Source organism: Rhipicephalus microplus, chromosome 3, assembly GCF_043290135.1.
Source record: "Rhipicephalus microplus isolate Deutch F79 chromosome 3, USDA_Rmic, whole genome shotgun sequence".
Lineage (NCBI taxonomy): Eukaryota > Metazoa > Arthropoda > Arachnida > Ixodida > Ixodidae > Rhipicephalus > Rhipicephalus microplus.
In genome coordinates, this window is record NC_134702.1 from 245450016 (window position 1) to 245467576 (window position 17561).

The following is a 17561-nucleotide window of genomic DNA, read 5'->3' on the forward strand; positions in this document are numbered from 1 at the left end:
TCATTAAAGAGCCTATACTCCTGTATGTCCAAGCTTGGTATTTATTTTTCTACAGCTTCCTTTAAAGAATACACAAAAAAAATTCAATGCTCATTATATGCTGGTAAATAAACTTTGCATAAAATAAAAATTTCACCTCATATACAATACTCTCTACTGCAAAACTTGAGCAAAGATGTATACCATAAAACGTTGATGATATTCTTTCACCCGTAAGAAATCGGTTTTTAACTTTTCTTACTCTATCTGTTCAGCTGTAATTCCCCGTTCATCTACATACAAATACCTTGGTGTCCATCTTTGTACTAATCTTGCCTGGTGTACTCACATCGACAAGATATGCGCGAAAGCAAACAGAACTCTGGGATTGTTGCGCCGGAATCTGCATCATTCCCCATCTACCATTCGGCAGCAGGCCTACCAAACGTTTGTACGTCCTCAGCTGGAATACGCTTCATCGATCTGGTCTCCGCATCAACAATACCTAATAGATAAAGTGGAATCCATCCAAAATCGTGCAGCCCGCTTCATCACTTCAATGTATAACCGCCACTCCAGCATCACCCAAATCAAACGCGATATTGCCCTTACTAACTTGGATTCCCGCCGCTCTGTCACCCGTCTATGCCTCCTCCATAAGTACTACTACAACTCGTGGACCAGTCGTCTATCGCTTGACATTCCTTCGCGTACATCTAGTCGACTTCATAATCATCTCAGTTTCAGACGCATCTTCGGCAACACTCAGTCATTCAATAATTCTGCATTGCCACGCGCCATCGCAGTTTGGAATAGCCTTCCGGATGAAATTGTTTCTGTAAGAGATCCGGTCAAATTTCGTGAGCTACTGCAAATTTATATGTTCTCTTGATTTTGTATAACGATGCTTTATTTTTTTTTCATTTTGTTTTTTTGCTGCATTTGCTTATAGTGTTTGTTCTTCTCCCTTCCATTGTGCAATTTTCTTTGTTTTCTTCGATATAATTTCTTTTTATGCTTTATGTTATTGTGATTTTTCTGTAACCCCCCCTACTCAATGCTCTTCTGGGGCCTGTAGGGTAACATGAATAAATAAATAAATAAATAAAAATATGGATTTTGCAGAATGACACAAAATGTTCGTATTATCTGATGTTGATATCAGCAGAGAACATTGAAAATTGGCATGTCACAAAAGTAACCTGGACGTGGGCTACTATGATGCCATCTCGCAGTCTGGTGTAGTACTGCCATTTCCTTCTCGCCCCATGCTTTCTGCCTTCGCTTTGATCTTTTTACCGGGTTCATTTGCTCGGTTACAATGGACGAGCCACGCCAATGCGCAATTCAGAAATGGGTGCCTAAAAGCTGCACTCTGAAATGGGTTATCAGTATGTGACCACTTTTGGTGCTGGCACTCATTGCATCAAATTGTGTGTGCCACACGCACCTTGTGCTGCCTGAGGTGACACAGCGGTGGCTGCTGGTGCAGCGGGTGTGTCCTTGGGCTCCTCTTGGTTCCCGCCGGGAGCAAGGCCCCACGTGAGAGGACCCCAGCCACTCCCAGAGGTTGCACCTTTGCTGTCCGGCGGTTGCTGCTCCCCGGTTGGTGGAAGTGGCAAACTGATGCCATCTACCTGGAAAAGATCCACTCTGTAAAGCTACTTGGGAGTGTTTCATGAAGCCCTGCAATACAGTTAAACCTGCTTATAACCAACCTCCAGATAACAAATTCCTCAATGTAACGAAGTTTCTTTATTCCCCGCCGTTGCTCTATAGAAGCACATGTATTTGCGACCTCTATGTAACAAAGGAACAGCAAGAGACAAACTTGATGTAACGAACTTTCCCCACTGACAATCTAGGAATTTTGCTCCGCATTTTCTTATGAGCATGATCTTCCGATCTTCCGTGGCTGCCCCGTCGCCAACAAAGTGCGACATGCCACGGTGTGCACAGCGCACCAGGCGAGAACAAGCTCTCGTTACTACACGTGAGTGAGCGAGAGGCGGGCGGGCCTGCACCTCATGAGCTGACAATGCTGCCGTTCTCGTCGCCGCGGGCGCACGCACAATATGCCCCCCCCCCCCCGCCTCCCCACACTCCAAACCAAAATAAAAAAAGAAAGGTAACTACTTTTGCGTGTTGGCAGTGCCACGCTTTAGTTAGCGTGACATATGTGGGGCCACACTGCATATGGAGGAGGCTTCACCGAATAGTTTTCCGAGGTATCCGTGTCTGTGTCGTTGGCTCTTCGTTTTCAATGCCGTGCGCGCGTACGTAGTCTCACTGCGCGTGCATAATGTGGCCCCTGATGACGTTCAGCTTTGCTTTCTACAGCGAAAGCCGTTATGAGATCACAACTCAAGTCACGTGCTTGGACACCGCTGCCGGTGTCCGTAACCACATCGCGCGAAAAAAAAAAAAAAAAAAAACTAGCAGCAAAGACACAGTGAGTCTCGAGGTCTGCTGGGTGCCAGCCCAGTATTCTACCACTGAGCCACGCCGATGCTTGGGACGTGTTGGCAAACTTTCCTTCGGCAGGCTTGATGTCGCGGAAGCAATCGCGTCAATACGACTTATAAAGTGTTTTAAAATAGGGAAAGAACAACCAGTCATCGCACAATGCGAATAGCGTAGCAAGTGGGCCGTCGAAGGCTCCAACCCATTACAAAAGCTTGTTCTTGTAACTGTGGCGCATACCAACTTCAGTCGTAATTCCTCATCGCATGAACAATTGGCACAAAAATTCCTTGCAAGTGTTTAGCGGAAACCACGCTTCCCAGAAGAATGACGAAAAATAGCATAGCGAATGCCGGCCTACTACCCAAAAGTTTATTATCAATGCCCTAGTAGGTATCAAGCAATAGTGCTTGCAGTAGATACCCAATGAGTGTTTTGAAAAGGCTCTGAAAGGCCGTTCTTCTAGCTTTCGCTGTGAATGTGCCGCACCTTCCGCACAGGCCTGGAGTTTTTTTTTTTTTTTTTAATTTCTATAGCATTTATGCGGAGAGTCCCAGCTGGTTTATTGCTGCCGCCGCCGCAGCGGTCATTCACAGTATATGTACGTATCCAGTATGAGAACTCAAGAAAGAAGAAAAAAAGCCGCCCGCACTTGGCACCCAGCTCGTCACAATGCGCTGACGCACGCTTATCTCCCATGCCTACTTTGCCCCACGAATAGAGGGGAGGGGGGGAGATTAGATGCCTCTGCGTGTGCGCCTGTCCTTCGGTGGGGAAAATAGCGCCTTTGACTTTGACCGGAATGATTGCGTTTAGTTGCCAGGCGCACAAAGATTGCTTCGCTGGCTGGACAGGCGCCGTTTGCGAAAAGAGAGCGCTTTTCAAAAACAGCAAAGTAACAACTGGGGCACTTGTTAGTTTGCACTCATATCTGTACCTGTGATTACGTTTTGCGTGCCTCGTTTTTGTTTAAACAGCGCGTTAAGTGTCGAGGGGTAAACATTGTTGGTTCGCTCTCGTCCTGTGCATGTTGTTTCACGCATCACTTGTGCGGGAGCAGCACGCTGCGAATTTCGATTTGCTTGCCGTTCTTAGCGTTACATTTCATGTTGTTGTTACGCATTCATTGCTTCCCCCATACGGGGAAACTAACTTTTTTTCATTTCAGACAACCGTGTCGTCGCCACCGAGGGCATGTCAGATTAGGGGCTGATGGAAACTCTCCAAGACCACAGTGACGACGGCTCTTCGAAGGTCGACTCGTCACGCGCTCCGTCTTACGCCGCGCCGCGAGTTCGCAGGCTAGTAGCTTTCGCGATTAGCTGATTAATTCTGGCAACACAACGACGCTTTGATTGCAATGCAATGAACGTGATAGCAAAATATTGTAATGGTATATGAAGTAAGGCTGCAGTCAACTCTTCTAAATCGGATATCGCAGAACTCCTACAAAATGCTGGTGTGAGCAAATACGGCCTCTCCAGGGAGAAGTGCTCTTTTCACACAGTCACTTCGCGTTGAAACCACACTGATACTCACCGAGCTAGCAAGTATGCCAGCGATCGCGACCGCCCTTAAAATACAAGTTCATTAATGCTACTCAATCGATCCCCGCCCTTCCCATGTTGTTTCATGCTCGTTCAAGACGAGTGGTTTACTCTCTGTTTGAGCATTTGACGGCATTTATAATATGCGGGAGATGTTATTTTATGCACTCTATAAGTGATAGGAATGGGCCGAGTGATTTTATCTCTGCTTCAGCTGTGCTCGCACGCTTTTACCCGCTGGTGGGTTTTACGCGCGGGAGCACCTTATCAATTTGGACTTGTTACGGAAAATAGCAGCAACGAAAAAAACCCGCCTAGTGTGGCCACGTAATTACTATCACAATAATAGCGCAGTTTTTTTTACTGCAAAATAAGTGTTTTGGGTTAGCTCTCCTTCTGTACCCCTCTTGTTTAATTTGTGCATTTAATTTCCGAATTTTCGTACAGAACCTGCATATAACAAAATCCTCTCTATAACGATTTTTTCTGAGACTTCATCAATTTCATTGCATCCAGGTTTAACTGTATACGGCTCTTGAAAAGATGGCAAAGGGAAGGTGCCTTTTTTGTGCCAAGGTAGAACTTGCCACTGGCAGACCGAACCATAGGTTGCAGCTATCGTCCCTGCCACTTTGTAGTGGTCGCCACAATTTATCCCTCTTATTAGGCCGCCACCGAAGACTTGCTTACATGCCTACATGTCTATATACGCTCATGCCTAATAAAGAGTGGGGTTCCATTTTTGTTTAGGACAGCAGTGGGTACGTGTCGGCCTCTGTGTGCCGGTGTGGCACTAACGACGTGACATGGTGTCAGAAGTGGGATAAGATCGAGTGACAGGAAGTCAGCAGCGAAAGAATAACGTCCCTCTAGCCCTTGCCACAACGAAATGGCCCATAATGTCCTTAAAAACTGGTGAGCCGCCACTGTACGGCGTCAACGTTCAGCCACCAGCACCATTCAACTTTGCAAACCTGACAACACAGGCTCAGCCGCTACGCAGACTTCGCAATGGTTTTAGGACTGACAAGCGTGTTGGAAAACGTGCAAGTATGCTCGCTACTGTACTGCAAGGGCCTGGAAGCACATCCACTCCTCGAGCCATTCTGGCTCAAGACCCAGGCGTTCACTTTCTACCAAGCTGCTGCCGCCTGCTTCACTGAGCACTTCTTGCACTCAGAAAATGAGCTTGACGAGTCATTGCGAATCCACAGGCGTGTCCAGCTACCCAATGAAAGCGCTGACACATACTACGCGAAACTGTGCAGGATGGCGAAGCATGTAAACTACCTGTCAGCTGCTGTCGAGGAAAGGCTCGTACGTAACTGGTTCACGATCGGCCTCTGTGACTCTCACCTCTTAGATCAGCTGTGCTTCAACGCAAAGCTGACGCTCAAGAAGGCATGGACACAGGCCTATCAGTCTGACGACACCGTCAATTAGATGGAACTGTCCCAGAATTGCACCAAGCACGCATGCGAGCTCAACTTTGACACCACAAAAGCTGAAGGCCCAACCGCATGCACGTAGTTTTTGAGCGATAGTGACAAGCGACAGCGACAAACTTGCTCTGTTGCGTCGCGACTGCTGCAACCACATATGGGCAACAAAGTGGCATTGTTGCTAGATTGAAAACTATCACGTGCATACCCATAAATTGCGAAAAGAAGTTGATAAGTAGCTCGATGACAAAATGACAAATTTATTGCCATCTTCTGTGGCATAAAAAAGCCACAAAAGCATTTCAGAACTTTTTTTTTTTTTCACAACCTTTGGTCTAATCGCGACAGGGTGCCCAGAAGCGTACACTACGACGGCTACGACACATTTCACATGACGATTTCACATTGCAGCGAGCGACCGTAATTGTCACAAGCTACCATCAAATCATCAAAACAAATCTTCGATAAGAAGATTTACGAAAAAATACGCTTGCTCTCTCACTCTCCGTGTGAGATGCAAATGTAAAGAAGGTGATCAATACCTTGTATTCCTTGAAGTATGCATGGGTAACAAGCATTGAGAGCAAATTACAACCGAAGCAAAGACCACGGGCGCAGCCATGTTGCTGGAAATCATCACGCTGGCTTCCAGGCGACACGCGACGGCTCAAATGGGCCTCTACGACAGAAAATTCTGACGCTCGTCGCTGTCGCTAGAAAATCACGTGCACGCGTCTGGACCTGAACAAGTCCGCATCTCGTTGTCGCTTCGAAGCTAAGCCTACTTAGTCGCAGCTGCAAGCAGAGTGCTCATGTGAGCCGTCTGCACGTGAATTCTGTAGCCCAGCGCCTCACCGACGTTCAGACTGCCCTGCTTGACGCTCTGCCTGCAACTTCTGCAAAACAAGGGGGGGGGGGGGGGGGGGCCCTTTGCTGAAGTATGCTGCTCGTGGAAGCACAAACAAAACAAGCTTGGTTCCGTTCACCTGCACGCTGTAGGGACACTAGCCACTGCAAAATTCGTCGACGTTACTGTGGACAACTGTACAGTGCAGTTCAAAGTCAAATTTGGCATTGAAGCATCTGCTGTACCGAGCAACTTTCTTATGCTTCGTGCCAATCTAGACCAGGTCGACAGTCTGCTCGCCACTTTTCATGCTAGGCTTGTATCTGGCACGACTTAAGTGGCAAGGAGAAACAAGATCCCACTGGTTATACGTGATCCAGTTACTGACTGCGCCTCTGAGCTCTGAAAGTAGTGAAATTTTTGGACAAACTCAAACCTCCGAAAGAACGCTGCCTGCAGAGCTCTTCAAACGGTTGAGTACTCGCAAGAACAAGTATTTTATCTACCTAAAACCCAATGCTGTGCCGTCCTCACTAACCATTCTTCGCAGGACTCGGGACTCCCATCCCGCCGCTGGAGGTCGTCCACCACGAGCTGGACAAGTTGGAATGCATGGGCATGGTCCGCAGGGTCGACAAGCCAACTTCAAGGTGCTTTGGTTTTGCCGTCGTCCGGAAAGACGATGGTTGCATCGAACTGAACAACGTGTCCTCCACCATATTGTGCCAACTGTTGAGCAAGTCCTTAACCTCCTTGGTGACGCAACAGTTTTTTCAAAGCTGGATGCAACCATGAGCTTCCACCAGGTGAATCTATCAGCAGATTTCCAAAAGCTGATGACATTCATCATCCCGTATGGCTGATACTGCTTTTGCCAGCTCCCCTTTGACATCATCTTCGCACCAGAGTACTTCCAGAAACAGATGGCAAGAATCCTGAATGGCCAAGAAATAGTCACCAACATGATAGATGACATTCTGATTTTTGGCTGCACCCGCCAGGAGTATTACGCCAAGTGCTATCACGCCTCCCAAAAGCAGGCATCACATTGAACCAGGACAAGCGTCCTTTTGGGACATCTGAGGCTTCCTTCCTCGGAACTGTTGTCTCAGCTCAAGGTACCAGGCTAGATCCAAAAAAAGGTAGCAGCAGTCAACGCCATGAAACTTCCAACAGACGTCGCAGATGTCAGATGATTGCTTGGAATAGTGAATCATCTCGCCAGATTTCTGCCACACATCTCTGACATCACAGCACCCATCAGAGCCTTGCTGAACAACTATGCAAGTTGGGTGTGCCAGAATGAGCAAGAGGCAGCCTTCAAGAGGGTCAAGGAACTCTTGACGTCAGACAGGTGCATGGCCAAGCACCACCCGTTGTATGCCATAAAAATGTCTGCAGATCCAAGTTCTTTCGGACTTTGCACAACCTCGCTGCGGACTCCACTCTTTAAAAAGCGCCAGAGGGTTGAGTATTTTTCGCATCAACTTCACTTTAATTGATCTTTTTGGCTTCAGTTTCGTTGTAGCGAGGTTCAACTGTACCAGTTACGCATACTGCACGTGCTATGAATAGCACTAGCAATAGCAAATACCTTGTCTCCCATCACCCACAAGGCATCCACTCCAGTAGATACAGTGGAACTCTGCAGAACAGGCTGCATGACTGCAGTTTTGCCACTCAACTTCGAAAATGTACGACAGGCACAGGAGTTTGATAAAGAGTGCAACGCCCTCATTTCTTTCTGCCAGCGAAGTTGGCCATGAAAGTCCAAAGTACCACTGCACCTCTCCAAGTGCACCTCGGTGATAGATGAGCTTTCTGTCTGCGATGATATCCTGCTGAAAGAGCCCCGGATGGTCATCCCATCGTCGCTTCGGCTGGCAGTCTTGATGCTGTTGCACGAAGGTAACTAGGGCATCAACACGACTGAAACACAACTCGAGAGTCGATTTGGTGGCCGGGTATCTCAGCAGACTACACCTCTTTTGTTATGAACTGTGAACGGATCGCGTCTAACTTGCAGGTTGCGGGATCGAATTCCGGCTGCGGCGGCTGCATTTCTGATGGAGGCGGAAATGTAGTAGGTCCGTGTGCTCATATTTGGGTGCATGTTAAAGAACCCGAGGCGGCCGAAATTTCCGGCGTGTCTCATAATCATATGGTGGTTTTGGGACGTTAAAACTCACATATCAATCAAATCAATCAACAGTGCGCCTTCACTCGCGCGAACCTTGCAGAACCCCTATCCTCCACAGCTCTACCTGGACGTCCCTAGGAGTTTTTCGGAATGAGCTTGCTCCATCTTAATGCTCAGACGTTCCTCCTAGTAGTGGCCTACCACTCGAGGTTCCCCGAGGTGGTGACCCTGATAAGCACAACAGCTCAGGAAAAGCGAGCGTTGGGCGAGTTGGCATTGCACAATGGATGAGGTTTTGGTCAAAAACAAAAAAACATGGAAAAGAAGGAAGGAAGACCGCATGAACAGGCACAAACTAACAACACAAGTTTATTTCCAGAAAAACATACATATACAGTCGCCGACTGATTTTCCGGACTCCAAAAATTCGGACTTGTTGGATATTCCGGACTTCATAAATGCACCGCCAGGGATCCCATAGAGCTAATGCATTGTTTCAACCGATTTTTCGGGCGAATTTGCCCCTGAAAGTTCAATTTTACCGACTAAATCGCTCGTTTTGTGCCACGCCCCAAGCCATTGTGAACGCCGCCATGTTGGATTTTCCGTCGGCTTGGCTAAGCTTGGTCTTCAGATGCCTTTCCTGCCTCCGAGATTGGAATGCGCACGCCATATTTTAAGTTTCGGAGGCCGTGTTTGCTTTTTAAAAGACGCGGTGATGGATGCCGTTTTTTCGTCTTCGGTCAGCACTATCGTCATCACATCGCACGGGGAGGAGGCGAAAGAAGGATTCTTTTATTGTCGTTGCAGCTTTTTTCAGTCGCCATTCTGCACGTGTTGTGTCGCGTAGCGTCGAAACGTTGTGTGCTTCGCAGCGGCTATCTGCGGCATCGAATTTTGTGTTCTCGGTGCCATGGCTCCGCCATCTGTGCCATCGCGGGAGCCAGGTGGTGTGAAGAAGCGTGGGAAGTATACGACCCTGACGATGGAGAAGAAAGCTGCCATAATCAAGCTAATAGAGAGTGGACGTTTGCAGCTAGATGTCGCCAAAGAATACCACCTCTCCAAGCAAACGGTATCCAACTATGTCAAAAACCGCATTAAGATTTTGACAGCGTTCGAGAATTCACACAACAAGAGCCAAAAGAACGACAGTAAGGGCGTTCATCCAGCCCTTGAAGAGGCTCTGCAGTTGTGGCTTAAAGGAGTTTTGGCAAAGAACCTGCCCGTGTCGGGAGATTTGTTAAAAGAAAAGGCCGAGTCGTTCGCTGTTAAAATGGGCATTGAGGATTTCAAATTTACAAACGGATGGCTTCTTGGCTTCAAGAAGAGGCACGGAATTTTGTTCAAAAAAGTGAGCGGTGAAAGCGAAGCGGTGGAGCAGACTATTGTGTCCGATTACCGTGCCACGAAGTTGCAAGCCTTGCTTAAAGAATACGCTCCTTCGGACATATTCAACTGTGACAAGACGAGACTTTTCTTTAAGGGGGACGCGGCTTTGGCATCGCGAAATTTGGCCAAAAAATCGATTTTCTGAAAATCTCATTTTCACATTCTGTGACCCCTTTTCTATCTAATTTCGAAGTTTCGTCCCTGAAAACAGCGTAGAAATGACGTAAAAAATTTTTATCGAAGCTAGGGTGGCGATGAATTTCACGGAAACTGCGAAAAAACGGCGTTTTTCGAACTGCGATATCTTCGCAACCACGTAACCTAGCTCCGCCATCTTTGTCTCTATGGATAGCGCGATTCTTCCGTTTCAATTTTGCCGCCTCGGCCGGCTGAACCAGGAAAGAGCAAGCCCACAGCAAGCCAAAGTGTAAAGGTATCACAACAGTTTCCACGCGCGTCACGTGACTGTACGGCGGCTCCGCATAGGTCGCACGTGCGGTCGCTTGTAGCAATCGGCGCAAATATAGTCTGCTCTACGCGCTGACGGGCCGCTTACTGCATTTGTTTTCAACTCGTCGCGGCATGGTTTCGTGCGGTCGCTTGTAGCAATCGGCGCAAATGTCGTCTGCCCTACGCGCTGACGGGCCGCTTACTGCTTCTGTTTTCAACTCGTCGCTGCGTGGTTTCGTGCGGTCGCTTGTAGCAATCGGCGCAAAGGTCATCTGCTCTACGCGCTGACAGCGCTGACGGGCCGCTTACTGCATTTGGTTTCAACTCGTCGCGGCGTGGTTTCGAGATCGCAACGCGCTGCGATAAGACCGGCGCTCGTGAAAGGAGAAAAACGTTGTTATCCAGTTTGGCGCATTGCAGTTTTGAGATCAGTTCCCGCATGCGATCATGAACCGGCGATCGTTCAAGAAGAAACGCAAGACTGCGCAGCAATTTGGTGCTCGTAAGCCGAAGCCGCCGATCGTGAAAAAGAAATTCAGTCCGGCAACTTCTGCGAGCAGCGACGACGGCGTGCGGCACGACGAGGACTCGCAGCCGAGCACAAGCACACACGGAGTATCGTCCGCGAGCATCGACGAAACTGTTCATATGCCTGTGGAGCAGTGCTTTGTGCTGTCTGAGGAAACATCCGTTCGTCGTTCCGCGCAGGCTGCAGACATCGTGGATGCTAAGCCTAGCACTTTGCGCGAGGATGTATTCATTGCGGATGCCCAGCCAAGCACTTCGCGCGAGGATGTAGACGCCGCGGATGCTAAGCCTAGCACTTCGCGCGAGGATGTAGACATCGCGAATGCTCAGCCAAGTACTTCGCGCGACGATGCGAGGCCGTCTACCAGCACCACCAGTAGCACGATTCGGACACTAAGGACCACACTGCAAAGGACACTAAGGACTACAACCCTGGTGCCTATTAGGCATGTAAACCGTGACTCAAGACTTTGAACCTCGTTTTCTCAATACTGTTTTTTTGGCATGTTGCTCAGCTCGTGGAGCAGATATCTTTGCAGCTACTTGACAGATTTCGATTCTGTTTTTTTTTGTAATGCTCCTTGAACTGTGCTTCAGGGGGCTGCGTTTTTATTTTTAAAATTTAGCCTTTTAAAAATTTTTGGTAGGGTTTCTTGTTTGTAGTGCAAATGTGCTCATTGAAGTATCAGTGGAGAAAACATGAACTACGAATTTTAGCATTGCAAAAAAATTATTTTGAAAACGCAGCCCCCTAGAGCATACATTCACCTCTGCACACAGTGTTTACCAACTTTCTATGTCATTTTTTAAACTCTCCAGCCGCTCCACGAGGTCCAGTAATGAAATTATTTGTTTCTCAGAAAGTTTTCAAGATATCATCTTGAAATTTTTATGGAAGCATTATGAGGTCATTTTTAGTCTCTGTGCCAATTTTCATCAAGATCTAACCAGAAACAAGAAAGTTCGTTCCGAAAGGCACGTCCCCCCTTAAGATGCTGCCGGATCGTACCCTATCATTTTCGGGGGATTCATGCGCCGGTGGGAAGCTCAGCAAGGAGCGCATAACAGTCATGGTAGGTGCCAACGCCACCGGTACGGAGGAACTGCCTCTTCTTGTTATTGGGAAGGCGAGAAACCCGAGGTGTTTCAAGGCTGTGAGAACCCTCCCTGTTGAATACGAGAGTAATTCCAAGGCATGGATCACTCAGTCCTTGTTTGAACATTACGCACGCAAACTTGACCGCAAGTTTGCGCGACAGAGCAGAAAGGTAATCTTTTTTGTGGACAACTGTGGTGCGCACGGTAGCATGCCGAACCTTGAGGCCATTCGGCTGGAATTTTCGCCGCCTAATACCACAAGCGTGCTCCAGCCAATGGATCAAGGCGTGATCCGAAACATCAAGGCACACTACCGTGCCTGCCTGCTCAGCCGCACCGTCTTGTGCCTTGACAATGGGAAGGCCTACAAGGTCGATATTCTGGCCGCCATCCACATGTTAGCCGAAGCTTGGAAGGCGGTGAAGCCAGATACCATCGCGCATTGCTTTAGGCATGCCGGGTTCGCTGCTGCTGAAGAGCCCGAGGCGGATGACCCGGACGTAAGTGACCCGGACGGCACCGATGGCGGGGAGGACCTAATGCGCGACCTGCGCAGCGTAGGAGTGAATCTACCTGCCACAATGACATTTAAAGACTTCACTCGTTCGGACGACGACATTGTTTCGTGCGCAGAGGCCACTGACAACGAAATTCTTCGCCAGGTTGTCCCGGAGCTGGAGAGCGGCTCGGATGACGACAACAACGACCGCCCGCAGCCGTCGGCGGCGGAGATCGCCAACGCGGTGACAATTTTGTCGAGCGTTTACGGCGACGATGTCACCTTGTCGCAAATACAGGCAAACCAAATTGCCTCCAAGCGTAGTTTGAGGCAAGGCAGCATCAAGGACTTTTTTAAACCTGCCTGATGCAATAAACTTCAGATTTTTGGCAAAAACGAATTTTTCGGACTGTTCGATTTTTCGTACTTTTTTTCGGTCCCCGCCAGGTCCGAAAAATCGGTCGGCGACTGTAAATAAAAATCAAGGACATGTGGTTATGATAACTGGCTGGCTGTTAGATACTCAATCTTGAGTTTATGCAGGTTCACCGATGGCCTCACCAAACATGTCACCATTCCTATATATCAAAAAGACCTCAACAACCTCTCGCACGTTCCTATCTTTCAGCCTCAACAACACTGACAATGATCTCTCGCGCGGCTCTATCTTTGTGCCATAAAGAGCTCAGGCTGTTATCAGAAAAGTACCTTTGGTTGCAATGAAATCGTGAAAAAAATCAGGTCAGACAATGGCCTACCATTCTCTTCACAGGAGTTTGCAGCATTTGCAGCATCTTATGGCTTCAACCATGCGAACAGTTGCCCACACTACGCTCAGTTAAATGGAGAGGCAGAGGATGGTACGAACAGCCAAGGACCTGTTCCGCAAGTCCAAGGATCCTTATCTAGCTCTTCTCAGCTATAAAGACACTCCAGGAGTTGACGGCTTTAGTCCGCCCCAGCTGTTGATGGGAACATCAAGTGGGAACCAGAGTCCCGAAACAAAACTCCCACCTCCGTCCCACCTGGCCACCTAAGAAAGATGTCAAGAACAATGCGGCTTACAAGTGTAAGCAGACCAACGACTACAATAGGCATCAAGGAGCTTGAGATCTGCCACCTCTCCAGACAGGTCAGCGTGTGTGGGTGCACCTTCACCGAGTGCACACGGCCCTCAGCGCAGGGCAAAGGCCAAGACTCTATGTGATTGAAACAGACCAAGGTGGTGTTGTACAGCGCAACCGCTGTCACCTTGGCGCCATTCGTGCCTTCTGCCTCCAGTGAGGAATCACTGCCGACAGCTACCCATCAACCATCACTGCCACAGCAAGAACCCCTTCAGAAACCTCTGCCTGCCAACAATGTGGAACCTACAGTGCCCCACGGGCAGCCTTCGCAACATTCCGCTGCAGCCAGGGCCCTTAGTGATGGTTTCAAATGAACACTTTATGGCCGACGTGTTGTTCCACCGCACCGTTTGAATTTGTAAAATATTTCGGTGTCTGGCAATCTCCATCCTTCCATTGAACCTTCAAGATCTTTCGAGGAGGGGAGACGTAGAGGTAACCATAATTAAGCTCTTTTATTAGGCCACCTGTGCAGCATGGCGCCCTCTGTTACTTGCATGCCTACGAGTCTATATATGTTCGTGCCCAATAAAGAGTAAAGTTGCAGTTTCATCCGAGCCAGCAACAAGTATGCCTCGGTCTCTGCGCGTCTGAGCTCTAACGGCACTCACCATTCGACACACACTTTACTTTCTTCACACGCACACTGCAATTATTACAATACACCCAAGGATCAGTACACTTAACATTCTTTACACCTTCCTTGGCTTCATTACCTACTGGCTTTCATTAATGTTATGTCAAAAAATATCCCCGCGTATCCACGAGTCTGGTAAACCGTGAATAATTCGTAGATTTTGTCTACTCGATCATCAAATATGAACGTGACAGACACGAGGTGGTACAGTACATACAGTACAGCTTCTAAAACTCTCATCTCTGGGTTGGCACAATGCTGGCCTCTCACTTCGGCTGCTAAAGCCCTAAGCTCTGGGTCGGCTAGACTGCGAGCCCGCGCTGCAGCTGCATAGCGAGCCTTTCTCTCCGGCGCGTCTTCATTCATATTATCAAAGCACACTGACTGATGACTGTTGAAATAAAGAAAGTCCGCTGAGAAAGCTGTTTGTAGTTATAGCCCTCTACTGGTCTCAAATCAAACTAGAGCACGTGTAGGAGTGGAGCGAGTGCTGCAGAGCTATCTAGTAGTCTCCATTCAAACTTTAAGCGAGAGCACAGCTGCCAGGGTTGCCACTGATTTTCAAGTGAAATTCGCCAAACTAGTAGCAAAATGTCGCCAAAAGTTGCCATTTTGCTTGAAATTTCGCCAGAAAAGTCACAATTTTACATAAGTATACTGTGCCTAGTTATAAAAATCACTAATTGCGTATAGCCCAGTTGAGTACAGTGCCATTCATGACCCCTAAATTATAATGACATTTTTTAATGATAGTCCCTTTACCCACTTCACCATGGGAGGGCTTAGTGGTCTTGGATTCCCAACACCAGCGTCACCTTGGGAGCACTGAGAAAGGATATGCATGCACCAGCAGCATCCCTAAATGCTAACGCGTCACATCAAAAGTTTCTGGTCGTTTCAGTTGTAGCGAATACAGGGTGAAGCAGTCAGTATTACAAGAGAAGGTCAGCGTGCATAGCCTTCTTCCAGATTTAGAGAATTTCATTTCAGTGGAAGCATGTGTCCAATAATCAAATAACAAAACAACGGAAATGCCTTCGTAACTATTGCGCAACCATCACAATGCACACACCTCACTTTCTAGAAGTGTGGTCGTGCTTACACAACACATTCGCCTCAGTGTAGTTTCTGAAAGCTGTGCAATGAAGCCGACTTTTTCGACGGCTCGAAAAGTATGTTAATATCAAATTTACTCTTAATATCATATTACAATAACTACATAGCAAATTAAGGCGAACTACAGCAGTGAAGCAGTCGACAAACTATTCCGGACAGTTGGAGCTGGGCAGCTTCAGAAGGGCAGCATCACCTAGCAGCTTCAGAAGCAAAATATTATAGAAGCTTATTAAAGCTAGAAACTTAATATACCACCACCACCTTGCGGCACGTGAACCTGTTTGCTGACAAATTTTGCTGGGAGACTGACCAGTGCGTGCGCCAGTTCTCCCAGGATTTAGGTGAATCCGAGGAGATACACATGAGAAACAGGATGGATGTACTGGATTGTGTGTAAAGTGCAACTTCTAAGTGATGGCGCTATAACTGCAAAAAATAGACAAAATATTGTTGCCCATTTGTTGTGAGGCGACTGAGTATAGAATGTAAAACTCAGTCGAGAACTAAGTCGAATATCGCCGAAAATTCGCCATGTCGCCATTACTAATTTTAGGTGGCCACGGGCGTCTCAAACTTGCCGATTTGGCGAAAAGTAGGAACCAGTGGTAAGCCTGACAACTGCACCTCCAGTGTGTGCTCCGAGCACTAGTGTCTATGGCAACGGGGGGACAAGCTTTGACCATAAGGAGCTTTGTCCTTAAATATTGAGCCCTTCAAAATTTTCTTCCTCATATCTTGTGTGTGTATCTCAACCACTTCATGCCCAAGTACCTCCTATCAGATCGTCCTATCACAGCATCTCTGCCGAGCTATGACTAATGCGAACATCGGCCACTGTGAGTAGCTTTTCGGTTACCAGTTGTGGACTTCTGTCGATTGCTAGCGTAAACGTTGCCTTAGGGAGCATGCTAAATGAAGTGCCGAGGACTGCCGACCCTCCGTGCTCCCACTCACCTCCGAGGTGGTAGCAGATGCTGCCAGGTTGAGGCTGCGCTCGATGCGCTCGGCGACACTTTCTCCCGCCCTGCTCTGTGGTGCGCTGCTGTCGTCCTGCTGCTGGTGATTGTTGTTGCGTGCGTCCAGGGAGGCCTGCAGAAAGGCCATGTCTTCTAGGTGCTGCTCGAGTGCAGCGCTGCCCGTGCTCTCCGCATCCGATGACCAATCGTCCTCCCCACTCAATTCGTCGGGGGCAACCACACACCCTCGCAGAGGCGGCGACGAGGAGCGGTGGTGGCGCTCTTGCTCGGGCACCTGCATAGCCATGGCAACGGGGTAGGTCAGTAAACAATTGCCAAGTTAGGCATGGGGCGAGAAACGCCCCAGAGTCGCCAGTGGCCCGATAATGTGAAATCGGCTCCAAATGGAGAACACAAATTTTAGGTATGTTCAATACTTCATTACTGTTGAGTGTGACAGCCTTGTTGCAGAAAGGGTAACACATTCAATATTGATATGAGAGGCACTCTTAAAATAGAAAACAGTTTTGGTGAGGACAGGAGAAAGATTACAATACAGTCGAACCCATTTATAATGAACTCAAAAGTGCAGCAATAAGAGGTCGTTATCACTAATCGCCTGGTTTCCATGGTGCACAGTTACGGAAAGGCAGGAAAACTTTCGTGGCATATTGTGGTGTGGGCGCGCCGAGCATGCACACCATATTTTTTTGCGATAAAATGTTATCGCCTCTCAAATTTATGGCTTCTTGGGGTTGAAAGCGTTGGTTAATCGTTGGTGGTCGTAGATGTTGAAGATGGCATCAGAAAGGTTCGCTGTGCAAAAGTTAACTGCAGTCTTCATGCTACCTCCTATTTTTTTTTCCTCACTTCTGTACTGCCGGTGAAAAGAAACTCCTAGAAAGTGAGCAACCTTGCTTGCAGCGTCCGAAATCTGCGTGTGGTGCTCGACACGGTCTACGATATCTTTGTTGCAAGTAAATGTCAGCGGGGCATGCGCTAGCGCGCTCCTATCACATGCTTTAGAGTGTCCGTGCTAACATCTTTTTTTTTTCCACTTAAAATGTGCCATATTTTTACCGTGACCGAGTCAGAAGTGGTTGTAAAAGCATGAGGTCTCGAAGAATGTTCACTGTATATGGACTCAGTTTCAGATGGTAGGATAAAAAAATCATAAGTGCACGGAAATATGGTCGTTACAACCGACTGATCGTTATATCTAGGAACGTTATAAGTGGGTTCGACTGTATGATATCATCTGGGGTTTACTGTTCCAAAACAACGACGTGATTAGGACACGCCACAGTGGACTGAAAATTTCAATCATCTGGTGTTCTTTA

General features: G+C 47.9%; 1 protein-coding gene across 4 annotated transcripts in view; it reads right to left on the reverse strand.

Moving 5' to 3' along the window:
* LOC119168780 (DIS3-like exonuclease 2) overlaps nt 1-17561 on the reverse strand; it is a 220597-nt gene that overhangs the window by 80015 nt on the left and 123021 nt on the right. For all 4 annotated transcript variants that reach the window (XM_037420144.2, XM_037420143.2, XM_037420146.2 and 1 more), the window contains 2 exons: nt 16220-16516; nt 1430-1616 (listed from right to left, as the gene is read on the reverse strand). In XM_037420144.2, the coding sequence (XP_037276041.2) occupies nt 1430-1616; nt 16220-16516 (484 nt within the window). The remainder of the gene's footprint in view (nt 1-1429; nt 1617-16219; nt 16517-17561) is intronic.